Source organism: Sardina pilchardus, chromosome 21 (genome assembly GCF_963854185.1).
Source record: "Sardina pilchardus chromosome 21, fSarPil1.1, whole genome shotgun sequence".
Classification (NCBI taxonomy): Eukaryota; Metazoa; Chordata; class Actinopteri; order Clupeiformes; family Clupeidae; genus Sardina; species Sardina pilchardus.
The window spans coordinates 16,944,538-16,966,096 of record NC_085014.1 but is presented as its reverse complement, the minus strand read 5'-3'; the positions used below and the strand labels follow the sequence as shown (position 1 = coordinate 16,966,096).

At 40.1% G+C, this 21,559-nt stretch overlaps 3 protein-coding genes across 7 annotated transcripts; 2 read left to right on the top strand and 1 right to left on the bottom strand.

Moving 5' to 3' along the window:
- Positions 1 to 727: 727 nt before the first annotated feature.
- Positions 728 to 4,239, top strand: LOC134068564 (globoside alpha-1,3-N-acetylgalactosaminyltransferase 1-like). The gene is made up of 4 exons (XM_062524248.1): positions 728 to 771; positions 876 to 914; positions 2,186 to 2,320; positions 2,425 to 4,239. The coding sequence occupies exons 1-4, from the start codon at positions 728 to 730 to the stop codon at positions 3,113 to 3,115; spliced, it is 909 nt and encodes a 302-aa protein (XP_062380232.1). The 3' UTR covers positions 3,116 to 4,239.
- Positions 4,240 to 7,434: 3,195 nt separating this feature from the next.
- Positions 7,435 to 18,944, top strand: LOC134068973 (globoside alpha-1,3-N-acetylgalactosaminyltransferase 1-like). Of its 4 annotated transcripts, XM_062524804.1 has the most exons (7): positions 7,435 to 7,764; positions 8,353 to 8,449; positions 15,030 to 15,065; positions 15,506 to 15,595; positions 15,700 to 15,738; positions 17,010 to 17,144; positions 17,245 to 18,943. In XM_062524804.1, exons 2-7 carry the CDS (start codon positions 8,379 to 8,381, stop codon positions 17,933 to 17,935), a joined length of 1,062 nt encoding a protein of 353 aa, XP_062380788.1. In that variant the 5' UTR covers positions 7,435 to 7,764; positions 8,353 to 8,378; the 3' UTR covers positions 17,936 to 18,943. The 4 variants fall into 4 exon arrangements, with proteins under 4 accessions (XP_062380788.1, XP_062380790.1, XP_062380789.1 ...); XM_062524805.1 differs by lacking the exon at positions 8,353 to 8,449 and having other exon boundaries at positions 7,437 to 7,764; positions 17,245 to 18,942; XM_062524806.1 differs by lacking the exons at positions 8,353 to 8,449; positions 15,030 to 15,065 and having other exon boundaries at positions 7,436 to 7,764; positions 17,245 to 18,942.
- On the bottom strand, positions 8,591 to 16,854 carry LOC134068972 (uncharacterized). Of its 2 annotated transcripts, XM_062524803.1 has the most exons (6): positions 16,463 to 16,854; positions 14,502 to 14,596; positions 13,007 to 13,594; positions 12,731 to 12,889; positions 12,519 to 12,614; positions 8,591 to 9,297 (listed from the first exon to the last, which is right to left on the bottom strand). In XM_062524803.1, the coding sequence occupies exons 3-6, from the start codon at positions 13,106 to 13,108 to the stop codon at positions 8,980 to 8,982; spliced, it is 675 nt and encodes a 224-aa protein (XP_062380787.1). In that variant the 5' UTR covers positions 13,109 to 13,594; positions 14,502 to 14,596; positions 16,463 to 16,854; the 3' UTR covers positions 8,591 to 8,979. The 2 variants fall into 2 exon arrangements, with proteins under 2 accessions (XP_062380787.1, XP_062380786.1); XM_062524802.1 differs by lacking the exons at positions 14,502 to 14,596; positions 16,463 to 16,854 and having other exon boundaries at positions 13,007 to 13,683.
- Positions 18,945 to 21,559: the final 2,615 nt, after the last annotated feature.

The following is a 21,559-nucleotide window of genomic DNA, read 5'->3' as shown; positions in this document are numbered from 1 at the left end:
AATCAACAGGAGCCTAGTTGTTAACATGCACTACGGCGCCTTTGAGGAAAATTCGATCTTGTCTTATGATGCACATAGGCTACTCCTGTATAACTAATGTGTATACAGTCCAAATAAATACTAGCCTTTTCTGTTTTTAATGTCTCACTGAAATTTGCAGGATAAATTGCTGAAAGTTTGTTTAATTAATTTGTTTGTGTTTTAGGAGTCTTTATCTCTGGATTTTCAAATCAGAAATTAGGTAGGCTACAGTATGACATATGACTATCAAACTGTAAAGAATTATCAAAATAAAGAAAGAATGAAAACGTTGCTTTTGTGGCTTTATCATGATATTAGTACCTATGCAAAGATGGGCTATACTGGCATACAAGGCCTTACATGCAGAAATATGAAACACTGGGCTAAAACCCATTATACCGGTATATACCGGTGTGTCTTTTTAAACAGTGGAGAATGTTATGTGTTATCGGATAGAAGGATATATTTGCTGGCCCACAGCATCTCCTGCATATACAATACATTGTAGATTTTCTAGCTCATTTCTTGCTTGTGTTTACATTAACAGCTGTTTTTATTTGCAGTTTACAGACTAAAAGACATTATATAACATCATGTAAACATCAGGTGTATGCGTACAGTAAATATCTATGAACTCTCTGTACATTTCTCTTGGTTCAGTGAGATGATTTTCCATCCTGAAAATGCAAATTTTTCAGAGGCTCACATGTTTCAAAAGATTACACTTGATGAGTTGATATATCCAATAGGGTAAGTGTGTGTAACAGGATTCCCATATCATTCAATTCTTGTTTATGTGCACATTATCCTTGTTTATACTTAAACCATCACACTAAACACATTGTGTGTCGTAGACAATCAGAGGTCCCACAGCCACAGACTTTGGTGCAGAGGTAAGTACAGCTCAAAATGGTCGTAAATCTGATTCTGAAGTAAATACTATAACAAATGGTAACGTACATTGGATAATTATTCATTATATTCTTAGTTGTAATCCCCCTGCATATCCTGCTGGTGACTCCACTGAGGCATACGCGTTAAGTCAGTAACGAGAACTATGGAGCACTCGTAGAGTATTTTCACAATGCCCTTACGATAAGTTAAGATATGAGTTTTGGGGCAGCCGTGGCCTACTGGTTAGGGCTTCAAGTTTGTAACCGGAGGGTTGCCGGTTTGATCCCCCACCAGTCCACGGCTGAAGTGCCCTTGAGCAAGGAACCTCACTGCTCCCTGATCGCAGCTGTTGGGCAGGCAGCTCACTGCTCTAGGTTAGTGTGTGCTTCACCTCACTGTGTATTCACTGCGTGCTGTGTGTGTTCACTAATTCACTAATTCACAGAGACCGAATTTCCCTCACAGGATCAAAAAAGTATACAGTATATACTTATACTATACTTACTATACTGCTGGTTTCAGGAACAGTCGGCAAATCTTAAAGCGTTCATACAATAAAGGCCTATTCGGACGGGATTAGTTTTATGGGGTGACATCAGGTAAAGTAATAATTACCAGGTAATGTAGTCCCGTCCGGACGCGCCATGTCAGTAAACATAACGGAGTATGTCGGTGACATTTACAGACACTTTTACCTTCCGTAAAACGGTCCGGAGAAATTACCTTAGGTAATATTAATCCCGTGCGAACGCGACCCTCTGTAAAGATGTCTGTAATATTTCGTCACATCCTGATTTGAAAACAATTCCACCATAGTCTGAATGAAAACATAACATGCTGTGCAGCTTCTAATAGGACGTTAGCTAGTTTGCCTAATAGCTTGATATTGTTAGCCATTTCAAACTAACAATATCAAATATCATAACATAAAGCTAACGTTTGCTAGTTTAACCAATTTGTGTAGTCTTTCAAATCTGAAAATGCCGCACGTACCTGACGCAAAGTATCACGTGCACGGCGACGAAGATGTGACGGCAGAACGTAAACGTAGTTACTCCTCCCATGTCAAGTAAAATGACAGAGATGTCTAGTCCCGTCCGAATTGGACATTTATATTACAGGTCATATGATAAACCTGCATTACTCTACGTCCCCCCATAAAACTAATCCCGTCCGAATAGGCCTTAAGAGGGACTTTACGACCATCTTAGACTTACAATGCTTTCAGGAAACCCACCCCAGTTCTCTCATCTTTCTTGCACCTCTGTAGGAGAACTGATGTTCTGACGGTCTCCCCGTGGTTAGCACCCATCGTTTGGCAAGAAACTTTTGATCCAAAAGTAATTGATAGCATATACCAGCCTTTGAATATTACAGTGGCAACAACGGTCTTTGCAGTCGGAAAGTAAGCACAAAATCTCTTCAAATACTGAAATACCAAGTTAGTGACCGAAGCATGTACTGTATATGACATAGATGTAACCAGCTCTTTTTTTTGCCTCTCTACAGATATATTCAACTTTTGAAGCAATTTCTAGAAAGTGCTGAGAAGCATTACATGCTTGGGTACGGAGTCCATTACTATGTCTTCACTGATCAAATGGACAAGGTTCCTCAGGTGGCCCTGGCGTCTGGACGGTCCCTTACGGTGCTTCCGGTCCCGAGCTTTAGCCGCTGGCAGGAGATCTCTTTGAGGAGGATGGAGTTCATTCGCAAGGCCATCGAGGACCACATCCGCCACGAGGCCCACTTCATCTTCTGCACCGATGTGGACATGGTGTTTGAAAACCGCTTTGGCGCGGAGGCGTTTGGTGAACTGGTGGCAACCATACACCCCTGGTGGTACCTCACTGGGCGTAATGAGCTCCCGTACGAGCGCAGGACGGCATCTCAGGCATATGTTCCAAAAGGACAAGGTGATTTCTACTACGGTGGAGCTCTTTATGGAGGCCATGTAGACGTGGTGCACAGACTGACCAGCACATGCGAGGAGCAACTGAGCATAGACAAGCAGAAGTCCATTGAAGCCGCGTGGCAGGAAGAGAGCCATCTTAACCGCTACTTTATACTGCACAAACCCACTAAGCTGCTCTCTCCCGAGTACCTATGGGACAAAGCCAAGGGGCCAGAGGAGTACCTCAGAGTAGTTCGATTTGCCACAGTGCTTAAAGACAATCGAAACTTGCGTCCCAATGTGTGATTCTGATGAAAGGCTGTTGAAATTGTTGCTCAACAGGTCGAATTACCCTCCCAAGCAAGGTGATTATTGGCTATAATTGTACAGTATATATCTTTCTAGAAGCAGGTCCAGGACACAAACACTGGATCACTTTGTGGACTGTACCTTCAAACTTCAAACTTGTTTCAAACTTCCAACAAAAATATACAAATGACCACCGCTGGAAATGACTAGAAAAGTGCAGGCATGCAAACTCCTCACCTTTCGGCGAGTGGAAGCTAATTGTTGACAAAGACGCAACGAACAGAACGCGCACGCCAATATAGCCTCCCTGTTGTGAGCGCAGATAGATGCGTCTCAGGTGGAATAGTGATTCTGGACAGATGGAGGAGAGATGCCGAGGGATTTCACAGGTGGGCTAGTTGAAACTTTCAACTTCTATTAGAAAAAGACGCTGAGTGAAGCAACGGGCGTAGGTTGTTTTCTTCTAATGTTATGAAAGTCAGCGAAATTAGACAAAAATGTAGACTTAACGAGTTCTTTTGATGAAGAATACGTGCAGTTTGAACCATCTGGGGGTCGGAGAAGAGTCCCACCTTTTTCACCCCTGACCAGTTTGCATGCCTGAAAGTGAATCTAGGCCCACTTTTAGAATCTCATAACTGAATCTCTGGCCATACATCCATGCCTCTGTTGTGCTCTGTGCTGTTTCTCTCAAATGAATGAATATTCCCTTATTTTTATTCCATAAAACACGATTCTGAGTGAAACTATTACCATGAAATGTTTTTTTTCTGGGTTTTGGTTTTGGACTGTAAGCTAAATATTTTCTGTGTTTCTAAACATAATTTAAAGAGGACATATAATGGATGAATCGAGTATTGTGCTGTGCTCTCTGTATATACATTTTTTGTCGACCAAGGGGCCAAATCTGAGCTGCGAAGATTCTAAATCAGATCCCCTTTGTGAGTTTCTCTTCCTTTTATCATAAAATGATCAACTGACAAAATGGAAATACGCACTTAACTGCAGAGAAACAAACATTTTGTTTGAGGTAAGCCTGTTGGCAGAATAGGCCTAGTAGTAGGACATTTTTAAGATGGGAGAGTAACCAAAGAATGTGATGGTTTGATGCCTGTACATATTTCAATAAAGCACTGTATGTAACTTATGCTACCAAATACTGTTTTTGATTCACATTGTTGCAAATCTGTGTGTGTGCAGGATGAGAAAGCGTAGACACCCAAACCAGACTGGAGCCACTTGAATATCCTGTAACACAGATACATAAGGTACATTTCAGAGAGCTTTTGAGGTAGAAGGTGGCTTTTATTAAAGCAGACAAATAAGGCATTTGCATGTTGACATTAACCTTCACTACATCCTGAACTGGTAACACCAGCTACAGAGGCATATGGTTATTTTTATTATTAATGTTTAGACCAAAAGTCAAATAAATCAAATGTAAAACTGTATAGCTTACTTTACTTGGGTATAGGACAGGATGAGAAAGCGTAGACCCCCAAACCACACTGGAGCCACTTGTGAATAACTAATGCAGATACATAAATGTACATTTCATTAGAGAGCTTTTGAGGTAGAAGGTGGGTTTTTTACGCTTTAACGCTCGCTAGCTAACAAGCTAATGCTAGCTAACGCAAGCGAACTTTTGTTGTTCACAGGCAAACACATTACGTTAGCGTTAAACCAAATTAAATTTTGCTGATTTTAAACTCTGAGTTTAGCTTTAATTAAAAAGGTAACAAAGCCCAAGTTGGACAGGATTTAGCCCTGTTTAAAGTGAGCTAAATTAGCTTGTGCAAGCTAGACGTAGCTGGCGTGTAAATATGAGCAATATCTGCCGGCCAGCAAATCTTCGGAAAATATCAGCAAATAAAGCTAGATAAGTAACTGGTGTTATGGAAGTACGTTTTCGCTGAATAGACTAGGTAACTGCATAAATAAAGCATATAGGAGCATACTTACTCAGACGCCACTGTTTCGGCCTTCAGACGCCACTGTTTCGTCTTCCATTCAGCAGCACTTCAACGAGAAAACTGAAGAAGCCGTGAGAATTTCCAGAAGTCGAACATTCCACTTCTACTCTCTATGTGCACGGCTGATGCTGCTTTCCTACAGTAGTTACTGTTTATGCTCAACATCACACCTGTCTGAAAGTAATACAGTATTTCCACAGTAGTTGACTGTGTTGTGGAAAAACAGTAGAATGCTGTTGCAAAATTGCTGTTAATTAACAGCAATTTTTTTACAGTGTGGGGTCTCTGTTGAATAGTAGAAGTCTTTACATACTAAATGGTTGAACAAGTTGTCATATGTTGTGGATGAGAATTTGTGGCCCAACAGACAAGAACATTGTCAGGAAAATAATGTCTAATCGTGTTGTTATAGCCAAACTGTTTAGCAAACATTTAACTTGGGTGTGCAACATTTACATGTTTTCCTTCAGGGTAGGTCTTTATACTGTAAGACTCCAGACTCTTGTTGAAACTTCAGCTCTTTATTGATCAATCAAATAACAAACGAGTTGCTGTTAGCCACAACTCACGCTAATAATAGTGCTATTCACGAACACCGCACCTCTCGACACTCTGTCCAACTTCACTCTCAGAACTCCACACCACACGCACACACACACACACGTAACTCCACCCCCCCAGTTCCCCTTAAAGGGACACAACCATTTTGTGAACTCAACTCCAGGTAAAAGGTAACATTTAACAGGATATCACAATACCATGATTCCAAAATTCAAAACAATATACCAAATAGAAACCAGATATGTTCATTTTTACACCTTTCCTCACCCCATGACACATTCATCTCTGCCCCCCCCCCCCCCCCCCATCTTATAAAGGTATTAAATATATAAAGATCTAGAACTACGACACGCATTGAGATGCGTGTCGTGAGATGCCGTGTCGTGAGATGCCGCCGCTGTTTGTAAGATCAAAATCTCTGTTGAAACTTCTTGTGCAATCGCGAAATATGCTGTTAATCAAAAACACTCCAGCCACTATGACGGTTCCTCCAATCAATCATCATACAGAAGCTCAGCATCTGAGCCATCAAACATGATCTACCTGTATCAACGTTATTGGGCAACACATTTCTTGGAAAACATTGTTTGTACAGGCACTGCACTAGTATTCACTAATTCACTACACTGAAATACCTATATCGTAGGCTAGGCCTAACACTTTATTTGAAGGGGTCTACATAAGGGTGACATGTAACCGTCATAAGAATGACACGACACATGTCATGCACATTAATGACACATTATTCATGTTTGAGACTGTTGTCAAGTTGTCATTCGGTTTTTGAAACGTCAAAAACCGAAACTAAACTGTCAAAAACCGTGACACATAATGACAACAGTCAGAGGCATCATTAATGTGCATGACGTGTTATATTCTTATGATGCTTACATGTCACCCCAACAACAACACCCCAAAGTTTAGTAGATATTCACAAACGTGTGCGATATTTACATGTCTGGCACACTCGGAACTTCAAGATATTTCTTTATTGACCAACGTTGCGGCTTACGCCTTCATCAGGGTCATTTTTATTGTCAAAATACTAAAATGCATTCAATCACTTTGCAAGAAGTCTGTAGCCATGCAGTCAACATTTCCATAAAATGTTGTGTATGGAAATATAGGTCCTGAACACACTGTGGTGTGACTATAGTGTCAACTATAATCATATGAACATAAATGTATGCATAGAAAATAGGTATAGTGGCCAAAGTTTAACAAATATTCAAAAATGTGTGCAACATTTACATTTACATGTACATTTCTAGTTTGCTTTCTCAATTACATGCCCACAGTTAGGCCTGTTTTAATAAGATGAAAGTATGGAAAAAAACATCATTCCAGCTAAGCAATCCACACTGTTGGTGGTGGGTCTACTCTGTAACAAAAATAAAAACACCTTACGAAGGCTAATGTTAACTCAAAGACAGACATGCAAGGCATTATCCCATCCACATACCACACCATACCAGCATGAAACCTTTTACTGATATGGGACATCCACATCAGTCTGTGAATACTGTATTACTTGCATATAGTGTGTGTGTGTGTGTGTGTGTGTGTGTGTGTGTGTGTGTGTCCAAAGATCTTATCTTTGGTGCCTCCCACTTCTGTGTCTGCGCTCTCTTACTGTACTCTCTGGAGCAGGTGACTATGGGCCGGGGTTTTTCATTTCGCTGCACATACCCCTGGACACTGACTGGCATTACACTTTTGTTTTACACACCATTACGCTGACTTTCTTAATATCTTATTATTTTCCAAAACATATACTTTATTTACTTAAAATCGGTGTGTGGCCTCCACTCTGTTTCTTGCTAGAGCTGCTATGTTACACTTGTTTTTTTCTCCAAGAAGTTAACCTACTGTATAGGTTCTGTTGCATTCTAAGCTTGTGCGTTATTGGAAGGCAGAGCAAATGGAGGTGTGGCTTGAGTCAGTCCAGGTGAAGTATTCCGTTGTGACAGCCCTATTCCCATAAACATCAAAAGCTAAACTATGTATCATTTTGATTCCATAAGAGCTAAGTGATCCTCTTGCCATCAACAACATGCTGCATCATCTGAAACATTACCAAGCCATTCTGACCGTAACTATTATAGTGTTTGGGTAAGTCATTCAACACTTTATAGTCTATTAGTTAATTGATTTCCTATCATTTATTTTTTTATTTGTGTCATCAGGCCTCACTTGAGTGCTCAAGCTTATTCTATCATGGGTGCAATAAGCATATATGCTTTTAGAACCAAGCAAACGTTCTACTTTACAGATTTCACAATAACTTTCCATTTAAAATAATGTCTATGGCAAGAGTAGCCATAGAGTCAACATTAGGGGATACCAAATGTCCCGTACGAAAAAAATAATGAACAGTTTTATATGTTTCATATATGTTTCATGTTTATAATAGTGTCTAATAGTATCCTATTGCATAGTCCTGTTCTTCCTCTTTTGGCATTGTTCTCTCTCACGACATTCCATTACTATTTGTTATATAAAATAAGTCCAGACACAGTGGCCAAACTTTAGAAAAATGTATTTTTTAATTTAACAATTTGGACGTATGTTTGTTCGGCTTTCTTGCCCTTTTGGGTTGTGTGGCCAGATTATCATACACTGTAAAAAATAAAAGCTTGTGACAATGTGAAATTCAATGGCAACCTTCTGCATTCAAAATTTCATGTTTTCCCAACAAAGATTTTTGCGTTTTTGCAACTACAAAAATGCTGTTGTCTTTACGAACAATTGTTCGTTCTGCCAGTGGGCACAACTTAAAATTCATCATTCTGCCAACGTAAGTTTGTTTGTTGAGTTAACAATGATGTGATTATCCCAACTACAAAAATGCTGTTGTCCTTACAAATAGTTTTTAGTTCAACATAGTACAAAATGTTAGCTAGTAACTATTAACAAAGCAAATCCACATACACAAATGTACACTTAGACAATTTATTTTCAAATTATCAAGACAGAATATTAGCCTAGATGAAGAAAATTACAGAAAAGAGGCCTCTTTTCAGAATGATTTTCTCGGTCTTGATCAGTATTTAAATTCACAGAAGTCTTCACAGAACAAAGAACATTCTGCAGTAAAAAAAATTGTCCTAGCAAATATTCCATGTCAAATGTCACATTGTAAGCCTACAGTATATATGTTTTGCTAAGAGAACAATACAAATGGGTGTGACATTTCACAAATACTAGCCTCCCAGCTGAAACAAAGACTGTAGCTGTAACAATGTTTGTAACATTCTACACACTTTTCAGTCACTAGCCAGCAATTAGTCAGAGATGACTATGAGCATTACTTTTTTTTTTGCAATGTTAGGCAAAACCAAGCTTTTTCTTTAGGGATCGCACACGGTTAGAGCATTTTGGGTCAATGTCCATGAAAACCTTCTGAAGTGTTTCAAAGGTGTACTTAAGGTGCTTAGGATAAGAAATGTTGAGTGCATAAAGGAGGCCAAGAAGGTAGGCCAAGGCAGTGGGAGTATCCGGAAGGTCCTCTACTGCTATTGATTCCTCCAAGATGACTGCGATGTTTTGAATCTTGGGAGATGAGGCTTCAGCCACACAGTCCTCAAGGACATACAGAATTCCCACAGAGACTCCCTTGGCAGCCACGTCATCTGAATCAGTTTCCTGTTTGAGGACATAAAGAAATATGATTTTCAATTCAAACTCCCATCACACAAACTACATGCTCTTACATGTTAAATGTTCTTGTAGAGAGTTAGGCATCCCCTCTACATCTCAAACTGACACACACACACACACACACGGACACACACACACAGACACAGACACACAGACACACAGACACACACACACACACACACACACACACACACACACCAGGCAATTAACTTTCCATCCCTCTCTCAAGCAGTCCGAGGGTAAAACACAAATAAACTCTCCAATTTTCTATTTTTCACTTTACAGGTAGATCTAAAAAAAAATTGTATTGTGGAGAAGTTTGTTAATTTCAGTAATTCGATGCAAAACATGAAACTCGTATATTATACAGATTCTTTACACATTACGTGAAATATTTCTAGCTATTGTTTGTGTTAATTTGAATGATTATGGCTTACAGCTAAACACAGGGTTCGTACACCTTTTTCATGGCCAAATACAAGCACTTTTTAAGGACTTTCAAGACCAGTTTTCCAGTACCGAAATCGAGTGTGAACAAATCCAAAGCCCTGTTGTTTGAGGTCACTGTAGGACAAAGAACCAGAAAATTTGATACAACCTAAGCCCATAGGCCTACCAGCAGCTATCATTAGGTTAACTGAATGGGGCATAGAAAATGGAACCATTTCAATAGTGTTTGCTGCTGCTCTATTTGGTCTATGTCATATCAAATTTCCTTGTTCTTTTTCTTACTGACAGCACTCGATAATGTTGAACAGCATGGATTGATTCACACCATATTTCAGGGGTGTGATTGGTAAAGGACAAAAAAGAGGAAAATATACCCAGCACCCCCGGGAGAAATTTTTGAAAAATAACCCCTTAAATGATGACATCTGATGACTTTTATGAGAACTATTGATAAACTGTGATACATATATTTCAAACATTATAACATACCACAATATAGTCTATATATAAGTCTATAACTCATTTATAGCAAAGTAGCCTAGGCCTACTCAAGACTAAACCAGATATCGCTGAAATATGTAGGCTATCATGATCATGTTGCCAACAATGATGTAGAACCATGGATTTTCTCAGTTCATAACATGTTTTGTTTCAACTTAAATCAACATAACGTTATAATTTTGACTACATGTTTTAATATAGGTCTACTTGATCACATATAGCCTGCCCCCTTACAGTCCTCTAGTCCTGATAGTGAACCATAGGCCTATTGATATTGATGCTGTTTGAAGAGGTTGCTCCGAAGAAAATCAAATGCACCACTCCCTCTCCTTCCAAAGTATCATGCCCTACACCCCTCCTCCTAAAATAAATGGCAGACCCTACTGTTATATGCTTCATCACTAGTTGTTAAAGTGCACACACTAAATGGAGAGCTATGATTAAAATTCAGACTGTGCCTTTAAATAGGCGACTTTTTTCATCCATCAGCACAATGCGATAGTAAGCCATTTCCACTAAAAAATCAGCTCAATATTATGTGCAAGACTGATGTTTACCAAGCATGCCAACGTGTCAATATCTTAGCACTATTGTCATACGTTTTCTCAAAGAGAGATGGCTATCCCGAAATATGTTTTGAATGACATGGGGCGCACGGGGGTGAATGGCTGGACAAACGCGAAATGACAAGGTGTTAACTAAACAATTTAGTAGACCTAAGGTCGACAGGCTTTGTGGTTAAAACGATGAAAACCAGTAGGCTAGTCGGTCACAGCTAACTTCAAGCACAATAGCTTAGACTTACACGCGCATAAATTAAAAGTCAATATCAGCATCACGAGATTGCTGCTGTCATTATTATCGGAAAATCCAGACACGTCAAACTGGATGCGAACGCGTGGCAAAGCCAAAACAACTTCATAAATGATGTCTCTTTAAATAAATAACCTTTACCGTTTCATGGCTTCTGCTAAGAAACAAATAGTTCACCACACACATCGAACTTGCATCAAACATTCATCAACACACGTCTGCTTTCACTTTCAATGAAGAAGACTAGCGAACGGACATGTTTGCGGAGTGATGAATGAGAAGCACCAAACCCGTCGTCATTGTCAGCGCAGCGCCCTAATAGACAGCAAATTAATTTTATTTCCCTTCATTTAATAATTGGTCTATTGGGTCAGACTGCCGAGAAATATGTAGGCCTAGCACTTTCAAGCATTCACAAGCACTTTACCCAAAATCCAAGCATTTTTCAAACCTTGAAAACACCACATTAAAATCCAAGCATTTTCATGGATTTCAAGTACCCGTACGAACCCTGTAAACAAAACCTCAAATTCAGTATCTAACAAAGTTAAACCAATACAAAACTGGATTTTTAATATAGAAATGTTTGCCATCTGAAAAATAATATTCACACATACAGTATATGACCACAGTATAGGTCTGGCCTCTTTTTGCATGGATTACATCAATGTGGCGTCGCATTGAGTCAACCCACCTGTAGCACTACTGAGGTGTTATGGAAGTCCAGGTTGCCTTGATGGAGGCTTTCAGCTTGTCTGCATTGTTGGGTCTCATGTCTCATCTTCCTCTTGAGAATACCCTATAGGTTCCCTATGTTGTTCAAGTCTGGTAAGTTTGCTGGCCAGTCAAGCACTGTAATTCCCATATTACCAATACCTAAGTTTAATGACCATGGAATTACTGTGCGTCATTGGCCTGCAACCTCGCCTGACCTGAAACCCATAGAGAATCTATGTGGTGCAGTATTGTCAAGAGGAAGATCAGAGGTACGAGATACAACAATGCAGATGTGCTGAAAGCTACTTTTAAAGGAACCATAACACCTCTGCAGTGCCACATGCGGATTGGCTCCATGCCACACCACACTGATGCAGTGTTTCATGCAAAAGGACGGCAAACTAAGTATTTAAGGCATATACTGTACCTGAACATGTTTTTCAGAAGGCTGACATTTCTTTATTAAAAGCTATTGGTTGTAGGTGATATTCTGATTTGTGAGACACTGAATTTGGGGTTTTCTTAAGCTGTAAGCAGCCATCATAATTAACACAAATAATGGCTAGAAATATTTCACTTAACGTCTAATGAATCTATATAATACACAGTACAAGTTTCATGTTTTACATTGAATTACTGAAATTAACACATTTTTCCACAATATAACATTTTAGCATCTCTATGCTTGTAAAATCGAAGTTCTATTAATGACCATTAATACTTACAAGACAATGATTGAAAAGTTGATTAGGATCTTCACGTAGGAACACAGGAAGTCCTTTCATGGCTGCTTCCTCGCGGTGTCTTACAATGTTGGTAGTCTCAAACAAAAAAATAGAAAGAGTTCTAATAACAGCAAGACGAGTAATTCAACACATTCAATTTCATCACACTAGGTGAAAGTATAGTTTGGTAGTGTAGTGTACTGTGCACACACCTCATCATCAAGCCTTCTCAGTATCTCATTCAGATCCTTGCCAAACTCTGTTTTTCGGGCTCGGTACAATCTCAGCAGGAGGGGGGCATATTTTTCAACTGCAGCTCTGAATGTTCCAACTAAGTCTTTATTTGTAATACGGAAAAACTCCTCACCAATCTGTAAAATGCAGGAAAAAACAAACATGTACAGAGGAATAGTCATACATTGAGAAAATGTGTAATGCTGACCTGTAAAAATGGAAAATTGTTTAGAAGTATTTACAGCCATTCCTACCTGGTCTTTAAAGAACAAAGCTGGCCATCTATCTTTCAAATCTTGCACCATGGGCTGTTTGTCAACAACCTCCTTTCGCCTCAGTGAGAAGGTCAAATCCATTTTCTCTTTGATGAGAGACTCATCTAATCTTGCCTTCTTGGATGCCTCCACTAGAAGCAGTCTCTGTTCCTCCAGTGAGGCTTCATCTTGGTCATTTGGGTGGTCTGGTGAAGGGTTGGTAGAAGGGCTAGGTGAACAGCCAGGCGAAAAGTCAGGTGAAGCGCCAGATGAAGGCCGCCCCGGAGAACCTAAACTTGCCGTATCCAGAGACGATATAGATCCAAGAGACTGAGTGTCACACAGTTCACTTACAGTGACAGGCACTTTCCACTTTATGTGCAAGATTGCACGACCCTTTGGTAGTTCAGCTATATCTGATAAATCACATAGCGCATTGTCCAAGTCCTCAAATTGTAACGAAAAGTCTCCTTGCAGCTGAAGTTTTTCTCGTAAGAAGTCAATCAGTGCATCTGCAGACTGTGGCTCTTCGGTAAGTTTGACACGTCGCGCCTCGTTAGCAGATACAATGACACGAAGTAGCAGTGCCTGCAGAAAAGAGTTGTGCAGGTTAGTAAAGAAAATGATCATGACATATTTAAAGGAACACTTCACCGTTTTTTCATATTAAACTATGTTATTCCCTTAAAGGGATATTCCGCCATTTGTGGAAATACGCTCATTTTCCACCTTCCCTCGAGCAAAACAATCGATATTTACCTTGTTCCCGTTCATCCAGCCATTCTGTGAGTCTGGCGATACAACTATTAGCTTCAGCCTAGCATAGATCATTGAATCGGATTAGACCATTAGCTTCTCGCCTGCTAGCTTCATGTTTAAAAGTGACTAATATTTCTGGTAATTTTCCCATTTAAAACGTGTGTCCTCTCAAGTTAGAAAGTGCAATAAGACCAACTGAAAATGAACCCTGCCGTTTTTCTAGGCTGATTTGACATGGAACTACATTCTCATCTGGCGTAATAATCAAGGCAACTTGCAGCTACTGGCACTACTACTGCTTGATGTCTATGGGGACTATTTTCAGATGCTGCGTACGATATCACTGCGCCTATGGTACGTTTGCAAGTTGCCTTGATTATTACGCCAGATGAGAGTGTAGTTCCATGTCAAATCAGCCTAGAAAAACGCCAGGTTTCATTTTCAGTTGGTCTTATTGCACTTTCTAATTTGAGAGGAGACACGTTTTAAATGGGAAAATTATCAGAAATCTTAGTCACTTTTAAACATGAAGCTAGCAGGCGAGAAGCTAATGGTCTAATCCGATTCAGTGATCTATGCTAGGCTGAAGCTAAAAGTTGTATTGCCAGACTCACAGAATGGCTGGATGAACGGGAACAAGGTAAATATCGATTGTTTTGCTCGAGGGGAGGTGGAAAATGAGCGTATTTCCAAAAATGGCGGAATATCCCTTTAACTAAGACGAGTTGATACATACCTCTCACGTTTCAATGCGTGCACTCACCGGCTCTGGCTCTGGCGCACGGCGCTACTCTGATAGCACTTAGCTAGCCCAGTTCATTCATTAGGATCCTAACAGAGATGAAGTTAGAAGCGACCAAACACCTCCATGTTTTCCCTATTAATTCACATTCAAATTAATAAACACAGGCTCAACGTGTCCCCAACCTGTCATCATCAACCGAATTACGTTAAAATTCCATCAAATACCAAAAACGACAAAAACTGGCCTTTAACAACATCTTGAGATTTTTTAAAAAAAAATGGTGTTCATATTTTGAGTGTTTTAGGCTACCCATTAATCAACAGGAGCCTAGTTGTTAACATGCACTACGGCGCCTTTGAGGAAAATTCGATCTTGTCTTATGATGCACATAGGCTACTCCTGTATAACTAATGTGTATACAGTCCAAATAAATACTAGCCTTTTCTGTTTTTAATGTCTCACTGAAATTTGCAGGATAAATTGCTGAAAGTTTGTTTAATTAATTTGTTTGTGTTTTAGGAGTCTTTATCTCTGGATTTTCAAATCAGAAATTAGGTAGGCTACAGTATGACATATGACTATCAAACTGTAAAGAATTATCAAAATAAAGAAAGAATGAAAACGTTGCTTTTGTGGCTTTATCATGATATTAGTACCTATGCAAAGATGGGCTATACTGGCATACAAGGCCTTACATGCAGAAATATGAAACACTGGGCTAAAACCCATTATACCGGTATATACCGGTGTGTCTTTTTAAACAGTGGAGAATGTTATGTGTTATCGGATAGAAGGATATATTTGCTGGCCCACAGCATCTCCTGCATATACAATACATTGTAGATTTTCTAGCTCATTTCTTGCTTGTGTTTACATTAACAGCTGTTTTTATTTGCAGTTTACAGACTAAAAGACATTATATAACATCATGTAAACATCAGGTGTATGCGTACAGTAAATATCTATGAACTCTCTGTACATTTCTCTTGGTTCAGTGAGATGATTTTCCATCCTGAAAATGCACATTGTTCAGAGGCTCACATGTTTCAAAAGATTACACTTGATGAGTTGATATATCCAATAGGGTAAGTGTGTGTAACAGGATTCCCATATCATTCAATTCTTGTTTATGTGCACATTATCCTTGTTTATACTTAAACCATCACACTAAACACATTGTGTGTCGTAGACAATCAGAGGTCCCACAGCCACAGACTTTGGTGCAGAGGTAAGTACAGCTCAAAATGGTCGTAAATCTGATTCTGAAGTAAATACTATAACAAATGGTAACGTACATTGGATAATTATTCATTATATTCTTAGTTGTAATCCCCCTGCATATCCTGCTGGTGACTCCACTGAGGCATACGCGTTAAGTCAGTAACGAGAACTATGGAGCACTCGTAGAGTATTTTCACAATGCCCTTACGATAAGTTAAGATATGAGTTTTGGGGCAGCCGTGGCCTACTGGTTAGGGCTTCAAGTTTGTAACCGGAGGGTTGCCGGTTTGATCCCCCACCAGTCCACGGCTGAAGTGCCCTTGAGCAAGGAACCTCACTGCTCCCTGATCGCAGCTGTTGGGCAGGCAGCTCACTGCTCTAGGTTAGTGTGTGCTTCACCTCACTGTGTATTCACTGGCTGCTGTGTGTGTTCACTAATTCACTAATTCACAGAGACCGAATTTCCCTCACAGGATCAAAAAAGTATACAGTATATACTTATACTATACTTACTATACTGCTGGTTTCAGGAACAGTCGGCAAATCTTAAAGCGTTCATACAATAAAGGCCTATTCGGACGGGATTAGTTTTATGGGGTGACATCAGGTAAAGTAATAATTACCAGGTAATGTAGTCCCGTCCGGACGCGCCATGTCAGTAAACATAACGGAGTATGTCGGTGACATTTACAGACACTTTTACCTTCCGTAAAACGGTCCGGAGAAATTACCTTAGGTAATATTAATCCCGTGCGAACGCGACCCTCTGTAAAGATGTCTGTAATATTTCGTCACATCCTGATTTGAAAACAATTCCACCATAGTCTGAATGAAAACATAACATGCTGTGCAGCTTCTAATAGGACGTTAGCTAGTTTGCCTAATAGCTTGATATTGTTAGCCATTTCAAACTAACAATATCAAATATCATAACATAAAGCTAACGTTTGCTAGTTTAACCAATTTGTGTAGTCTTTCAAATCTGAAAATGCCGCACGTACCTGACGCAAAGTATCACGTGCACGGCGACGAAGATGTGACGGCAGAACGTAAACGTAGTTACTCCTCCCATGTCAAGTAAAATGACAGAGATGTCTAGTCCCGTCCGAATTGGACATTTATATTACAGGTCATATGATAAACCTGCATTACTCTACGTCCCCCCATAAAACTAATCCCGTCCGAATAGGCCTTAAGAGGGACTTTACGACCATCTTAGACTTACAATGCTTTCAGGAAACCCACCCCAGTTCTCTCATCTTTCTTGCACCTCTGTAGGAGAACTGATGTTCTGACGGTCTCCCCGTGGTTAGCACCCATCGTTTGGCAAGAAACTTTTGATCCAAAAGTAATTGACAGCATATACCAGCCTTTGAATATTACAGTGGCAACAACGGTCTTTGCAGTCGGAAAGTAAGCACAAAATCTCTTCAAATACTGAAATACCAAGTGACCGAAGCATGTACTGTATATGACATAGATGTAACCAGCTCTTTTTTTTGCCTCTCTACAGATATATTCAACTTTTGAAGCAATTTCTAGAAAGTGCTGAGAAGCATTACATGCTTGGGTACGGAGTCCATTACTATGTCTTCACTGATCAAATGGACAAGGTTCCTCAGGTGGCCCTGGCGTCTGGACGGTCCCTCACGGTGCTTCCTGTCCCGAGCTTTAGCCGCTGGCAGGAGATCTCTTTGAGGAGGATGGAGTTCATTCGCAAGGCCATCGAGGACCACATCCGCCACGAGGCCCACTTCATCTTCTGCACCGATGTGGACATGGTGTTTGAAAGCCGCTTTGGCGCGGAGGCGTTTGGTGAACTGGTGGCAACCATACACAACGGGTGGTACCTCACTGGGCGTAATGAGCTCCCGTACGAGCGCAGGACGGCATCTCAGGCATATGTTCCAAAAGGACAAGGTGATTTCTACTACGGTGGAGCTCTTTATGGAGGCCATGTAGACGTGGTGCACAGACTGACCAGCACATGCGAGGAGCAACTGAGCATAGACAAGCAGAAGTCCATTGAAGCCGCGTGGCAGGAAGAGAGCCATCTTAACCGCTACTTTATACTGCACAAACCCACTAAGCTGCTCTCTCCCGAGTACCTATGGGACAAAGCTAAGGGGCCAGAGAAGTGGCTCAGAGTAGTTCGATTTGCCACAGTGCTTAAGAATTATAAAACATTGCGTCCCAATGTGTGATTCTGATGAAAGGCTGTTGAAATTGTTGCTCAACAGGTCGAATTACCCTCCCAAGCAAGGTGATTATTGGCTATAATTGTACAGTATATATCTTTCTAGAACCAGGTCCAGGACATAAACACTGGATCACTTTGTGGACTGTACCTTCAAACTTCATTCAAACTTCAAACAAAAATATACAAATGACCACTGCTGGAAATTACTAGAAAAGTGAATCTAGGCCCACTTTTAGAATCTCATAACTGAATCTCTGACCATACATCCATGCCTCTGTTGTGCTCTGTGCTGTTTCTCTCAAATTAATGAATATCCCATTCTTTTTATTCCATAAAACAGGATTCTGAAATGTTTTTTTCTGGGTTTTGGTTTTGGACTGTAAGCTAAATATTTTCCGTGTTTCTATATGTTTTGGAAGATGTATGAATGATATGATGAATGATACAGATGATTCCTCAATAAAAAATACTTGAAATAAATATGTTCCGTGTTTCTAAACATAATTTAAAGAGGACATAGAATGGATGAATCGAGTATTGTACTGTGCTCTCAGTATATACATTTTTTGTCGACCCAGGGGCCAAATCTGAGCTGCCTAAGATTCTAAATCAGATCCCCTTTGTGAGTTTCTCTTCCTTTTATCATAAAATGATCAACTGACGAAATGAAGATACGCACTTAACTGCTTAACTGCAGAGAAACAAACGAAGAGTTTGATTCCAAAACGCTATATATCCATTTTTAAAAACATCAAAAAGTCATGTTATTTAATTGTGTTTTTCAGCTAATATCAATAAAAATGCAGTGTTTTTGTTTTGATTGAGTAAAGATAAATCAACTAAACATAAACCAATACAGTTCCACTGTAATTACTTGCAAAACAAAATAAAAAAAAAATATTTATGAAAATTCATTAAAATGGTGGATATAGCGTTTTGGAACCAAACTCTTATTTTAACATTCTGTTTGAGGTAAGCTTTTTGGCAGAATAGGCCTAGTAGGACATTTTTAAGATGGGAGAGTAACCAAAGAATGTCATGGTTTGATGCCTGTACATATTGCAATAAAGCACTGTCTGTTATGCTACCAAATACTGTTTTTGATTCATATTGTTGCAAATCTCATAAGATGATTGTCTTCCTACAAAATGGGTTGTCTTCTATATCGTTAAGCTATTGTTTTCTTTGTAAATCCATATGTGAATTCTTGTGAAGAGCAAACAAAAAAAAGGGTGACATTGGCATGCATTTGTACATGCAGTCAATGGAGCGTTAGCTTCTGTGATCTGGGGGTAAGAGTGTGGGTGGTTGTTGTCTTTATACTTGCCTTTGAGTCTGTCTGTTCCTTACCTTGTTATCCGTGCAACATGTTTGTGTATTCTGTTTTAGAGCGCCCACTATCATGAATTTATATCTTGCCTATGATTTACTGTGATGTAGGTATGTGTGTGTGCGTTTGTGTGTGTGTGTGTGTGTGTGTGTGTGTGTGTGTGTGTGTGTGTGTGTGTGTGCGTGCGTGCGTGCAGTGAGTAAAAGTTCCTGTAGACATTGAGTTGATGTTTTGATGCACAATGTGTAATTTGTGTATTGCACGTCCATTTGCTCAGTGTGGATGTGCGTCTATCTTGTGCAGAAATTCTGTCCTGTGGTGAGTGTTCCATAGAATGTAGATTGTATGATTCTTCCGTGCTGTGTTTTCATCATTGTGGGTTGTATCAGAGAGGGTTAAAGCGGAGCGAGAGGCTCAAACGTTCAAACATTTTCGCGTTCTGTTTTTGCAAAGGGGAGGGGGGCGAAATCCCCCTTTAAGCAGACCTATAAAGTGACATTACATTCGAACTGAACTGCCTGCCGATCTGACAGAGATCGATATCCCACTACGACGACTTTGCGACAGACACGCCTCTTTAAGCAGACAGGAACTGTTCGAATTTTGCTTCCATAGAGATGCATTATGTTGCTCTATCTTGTCAGTAATGAAGGATCTTTGGTTGTATGTTGTGGTCACTGCGTGTGAATGTCTTTACTGTATGACCAGTACTGCATGTCTGTTGTCTCCTCCATGTTATCCGTGTGTCTGTGAGTCCATTTCCTGTTGTTGCCATATTTGTCTGTACAGTATGTCCATTTCCTGTTGTTGCCATATTTGTCTGTCTGTCCATTCTGTTGTATCTGTGAATAAGGTTTACGGGGTCACAGTGTGTCACGTACGCGCACACAGTATGCTTGTTGTCCAGTGCTTTATGGTCTTTATTATGTACGGTCTCGCATGATCGTGTTGTCTGTGTTATGAGTTGCGATGTCCTGTGCGTGCGTCTTGTCTGTGGGTCCGTGTTGAGTGTCGAGTGTTGAGGGTGACACAGCAGGGCGCTGGCTCTGCCCCTGGCAGACGGTCATCCCTGAGCCGGTCGAGTCGACCTTCTGTGGCAGAGGGGACTCCCTGTTCCCTGCCCCTCCCCACTGAGAGGGCCATCTGTGCCGGGGAACCTCACGGCGAGGACCTGGCTGCGGCTCCGGGTATGTTCGTGTGTGTGTGTGTGTGTGTGTGTGTGTGTGTGTGTGTGTACATGTAAGTGTGGGTGTGTGTCTGTCTGTGGGAGTGTGTGTGTGTGTGTGTGTGTGTGTGTATGCATGTGTCAGCATGTGTGTGTGTGTGTGTGTGTGTCTGTGTGAGTGTGTGGGAGTAACAGCCCCACTTGAAGCAGGGTCATTCCGTGTCAAATCACCCAGTGCCGGAAAGTGACCCTCTCCGAAAAAATCTGAAATAAATCACAGGTGTTTGTAGACTAGACCTATGCACAAATCTGAAATAGTATACCTGGATCACTAATGGTTTAAAATCTACAGCCCTTTGAAGCTTCAAGTCATTTTAAGCATTGTGGTGAACAATCCTTTTTGGTCAACTTGCAACGTTATTGGTTCTTTTGGTATTTCACACACATCAGTGAAACTATGTGAATGGAAGCACATTTTCCTGTTGAATTAAGAAATCTAATCAGATGAGACGTGTCTTGTGTAATTTCCCCTCTGCAAAGCTCTGAAAATGGCTATAAATTCATTATGTGAAAAGACATCATCACTTTTGAAGGCTTCTCATTCGAAAGGTATGTGCCACAAATTTCATCAGGTTTTTTTCCCACTCATATATGGACTATAAGGTCATGTCCATGCATCAACTTTGGTTGTAATCGTTGTCATATTGTCAGAGCATTTTGCTTTAATTGGGCTTGATTTTCAAAAAGCCCATTTTCGTCTTATCATTTCACCATGTGGACAGTTAACAGGATTTTTTTTAATTTTACCATATCACATTCTGTATGTGAGGATCATCTGTCCAAAATTTGGGCTTGTTGCTGAGTTTCTTTATTGGAGATATGATTTTTGGAAAATATTCTCTATAAATCCACTGAACTTGCATTGGATCTGCAGTACTACTTTGCACCACATGGGATGCTCTTTTAATACAATGGAAGTCAATGGAAGAGTAAGAGATTCGCTTGTTTGCTGCACATATCCAATCTAAACACACATTTTATGGTTCATAGTTGAATTGCTCCAAGTAATGATTGCAACATGAACAACATACTACTCATAAATAAATCTTATTTAGCTAAATAAACTGATCAAG